Below are 3,965 nucleotides of genomic sequence, written 5' to 3' on the forward strand. Positions count from 1 at the left end.
TGATTTACTTCTTCCACTTTAGAAGGAACAACACCTGCTTTCAACAGTGTAGGAGAATCCCTACCATACAAAGCTCTAAAAGGAGTCATTCCCGCAGAACTGTTGTAATTTGAATTGAACCAAAACTCTGCCCAATGTATCCAATCTAACCATTGCTTTGGTTTAGGCCCTACAAAGCATCTAAGGTATGTCTCCACACATCTATTAGCCACTTCAGTTTGGCCATCTGACTGTGGGTGATAAGAAGTGCTCAACTTCAGTTGGGTACCAGCCATTTTAAACAATTCTTTCCAAAACTGGCTGAGAAATAAAGGATCCCTGTCAGAAACTATAGTAGTTGGGAACCCATGTAACCTAACCACTTCTTTCAAAAAGACAGTAGCTACATCTTTAGCTGAATAAGGATGTCCTAGTGTAAGGAAATGTGCATATTTTGTTAGTCTATCAATGACTACAAATATGGTGTCCTTACCCTTAATTTTAGGAAGGCCTCCTATAAAATCCATTGAAATATCCATCCAAACTTGTGTCGGTATTGGTAGAGGTTGCAACAAGCCAGTAGGGGCTAATGTAGAGTACTTATTTTTCTGACACACTTCACATCTCTCAACAAAATCCTTGATGTTTGCCTTCATACCTTCCCAAAATAAGAAACTAGCAATCTTCTTGTAAGTTCTAAAATGTCCCGAATGGCCTCCCATAGGTGTCTCATGGCATTCAGTCATAATAACAGGAATTCTGTTTGACAATTTAGATACCACCAATTTATCCTTATAGTACAAAATGCCTTTCTTCAAATGGAAATCTGGGTGTGTGGTAGGAGCAATGATTAAATCTTGCATGACTTTTAACCACTTTGGATCTTGCTGCAATTCTTAAATCCAGGATTCAGATTATGCCACTGTCAATATAGAAATGGCAGCATACATCATTCTCCTAGAAAGAGCATCAGCCACAGAAATTTCAGTCCCTGGTTTGTATTGGATTTCAAAATCCAATCCCACTAACTTCACAGTCCATTTGAATTGTTCATTAGAAAATAACCTTTGTTCTGTTAGAAACTTCAAACTTTTCTGATCTGTTTTGATAATAAAATGCCTCCCCATCAGATAATGTCTCCATTTTTGTATGGCTTGGACCAAAGCCATTAATTCTCTCTCATAAACGGATTTTTGTTGAGCCCTTAAGGAAATCCCTTTACTCCAAAATGCTAAAGGCCTTCCCTCTTGCATCAAAACTGCCCCTAGACCTTTGCTGGAATCATCAGTTTCCACTATAAATTCCTTATTAAAATCAGGTATTGCCAACATTGGTAGAGATACCATAGCAGCCTTCAACTTTTCAAAAGCAGATGTAGCCTCTGCAGTCCAACTGAAAGAATCTTTCTTAAGTAAATCTGTCAGAGGTTTTTCTATCTTGCCATAATTCTGAACAAACCTTCGATAATAACCTGAGAGCCCTAAGAACCCTCTCAAGCCTTTTATATTCCTTGGTTGCGGCCAAGACTTCATAGCTTCCACTTTAAAACAGTCAGCAGAAACACCATCTCCTGAAATGATGTGGCCCAAATACTCAATACTTGTTTGACCAAAGTTGCATTTCTTGAGGTTTGCCTTCAACTTATTCTCATTTAACATTGTTAAGATGACTTGTAAATGGTCTTTATGGGATTCCAAATCAGGGTTGTATATTAAAATGTCATCAAAAAACACTAGTGTGAATTTCCTCAAATATGGTTTCAAGATCTCATTCATCAAAGCTTGAAACGTGGAGGGGGCATTAGTGAGTCCAAAAGGCATAACTAAGAATTCATAATGCCCCTCATGAGTCCTAAATGCTGTCTTCTCGACATCTTCCAATCTCATTCGTATCTGATGATAACCTGACTTCAAATCAAGTTTAGAAAAAACCTTTGCTCCTCCCAATTCATCTAACAACTCTTCAATTATAGGAATTGGAAATTTGTTTGGAATGGTGACCTTGTTGAGTGCCCTATAATCCACACAAAATCTCCAACCTCCATCTTTTTTCTTCACTAGAATGATAGGGCTAGAATAAGGGCTAATATTGTTTCTGATCACCCCAGCATCTAACATTTCAGCTACAAATTTCTCAATTTCTGTTTTCTGAAAATGAGAACATTTGTAAGGCCGAATGTTGGGTATTTCAGCTCCCTCCTTCAGTTTGATAGCATGATCATGCTTTCTAAAAGGGGGTAACCCCTGGATATCTTGGAACACTTCTTGGTGTTGCTCTAGGATCCTCTTCAATGCTTCTGGAACCCTTTCTTCTTTCTGTTTACTTCCCTCTTCTGTAACACAGTGTAGCAATAGCCCTTCCCCCTCTTGTAACAGAACTTGCCTGAAAGCTCCATAGGACATCTCTGTCTTTGTTAATGCATGATCTCCTGCTATTGTGATTCTAGAACCTCATCTCATAAGGGTTAGCTCCATTCTGCCAAAGTCAACCTTTACTTCTCCCAAACTAGCTAACCAGTCTAAACCCAACACTAGGTCCACTCCTTTTAATCCAAACAAATAGAAGTCTTGAATAACTTCTAATTGTTGTAATATAGTTTGAGGCTGGGTACATTTTCCTCTATTTTGAACTTTATGGCCATCTCCCACTTCTACTACATAGGCTGGAGTGTCGTCTACTTTCAGTTTCAACCTGTCCACTGAATCCTTTGCAATGAAATTGTGTGATGCCCCACAATCTATCAATATCACAACAGGTTGATCTTTTATTATTCCTCCTACCTTCCATGATTTACTAGTTGTGAGTCCTGTCATGGAGTACATTGATAATTGCAAGGAATTTAGTGTCTCTATCTCATCTTCTCCTTCTAAATCATTCACCTCATCATCCCCTTCAGCTAAAATAAGCATTCTCATTTGTCTATTTTTACACATATGATCTTTATTAAAGGGTTCATCACACCTAAAACATAACCCTTTTTCTCTTTTTTCCCTCATTTCATCACTAGTCAACTTCTTATACTCCCCCCTACTTCTTATACTTCCCCCATTCACACTTCCTACAGAGGACCCTTCTCTTTTACTACTAGTGGCTGTCTGTGGTTCTACAGTGACAACTCTACTATAATTGTTGTTTCTATAGGACCCTGAAAATTTGGTGTTACCCATATAGGGCCTCTTTGTTACTACTGAATTCTTTTGTTCAATGAGAATCGCCTTTTGAATTACCTCAGTTAAGGTTTTCAGCTCATATAACCTCACTTCCACCCTAATTTCTTCCTTTAATCCATTAAGAAATATGCCTTTGACAAAATCTTGGTCAATTACTTTCAAAGCCCCCACATATTTTTCAAATTCCTCCACATATTCATCAACACTTTTTTCTTGTTTTAAAGAAAGTAACAACTCATAAGGGTTTGGTATCATGGAAGGCTGAAAACGTCTTACCACAACAATTTTGAAGCTTTCCCAAGTGGGAGACAAATTACAGCGTTCCCGCCACTGGTACCAGCTGAGGGCTCTTCCGTCAAAGGCAACCATGGTGGCCTGCATCTTTTCTTCATTAGTGACATCCCTGATAAGAAAATATCGCTCTAATTTCTGGACCCATCCAAAGGCAGCTTCCCCAGAAAAAACTGGAATTTCCAGTTTTCTCCACCTATCATGATTTCTGTGTTGTGGGCGACTGTGGTGTTCTTCCTCGTTCTCATTTTCGTCTCCCATGGAAGCATTTTCTCCATTAATCCATAATTTGGTTGCTATCGCCTCTAACAACGTCTATGTCCTCCTCAATCGCGCCTCATTCATCTCTATACGATTGCACATATCTTCTCGTTCTTGACGTAATTCTTCACGTTCTTGGGTCCAGTTTTCATCTTCTCTAGCCATCCTCCTCGTAACAACCATAAGCAAATTTGGCAGCAGCGTGTGAGATCCCAAACCCTCAGGCACCCAGAATTTGCTCTGATACCAGTGATAACACTGGTA

The 3,965-nt window shown here is 39.0% G+C and overlaps 1 protein-coding gene across 1 annotated transcript; it reads right to left on the bottom strand.

Moving 5' to 3' along the window:
* Positions 1–2,429: 2,429 nt before the first annotated feature.
* Positions 2,430–3,701, bottom strand: LOC140920819 (uncharacterized). The gene has a single exon (XM_073369663.1). It carries the CDS (start codon positions 3,699–3,701, stop codon positions 2,430–2,432), a length of 1,272 nt encoding a protein of 423 aa, XP_073225764.1.
* Between the last annotated feature and the right edge of the window lie 264 nt (positions 3,702–3,965).

This window comes from Cicer arietinum, chromosome 6 (genome assembly GCF_000331145.2).
Source record: "Cicer arietinum cultivar CDC Frontier isolate Library 1 chromosome 6, Cicar.CDCFrontier_v2.0, whole genome shotgun sequence".
Classification (NCBI taxonomy): domain Eukaryota; kingdom Viridiplantae; phylum Streptophyta; class Magnoliopsida; order Fabales; family Fabaceae; genus Cicer; species Cicer arietinum.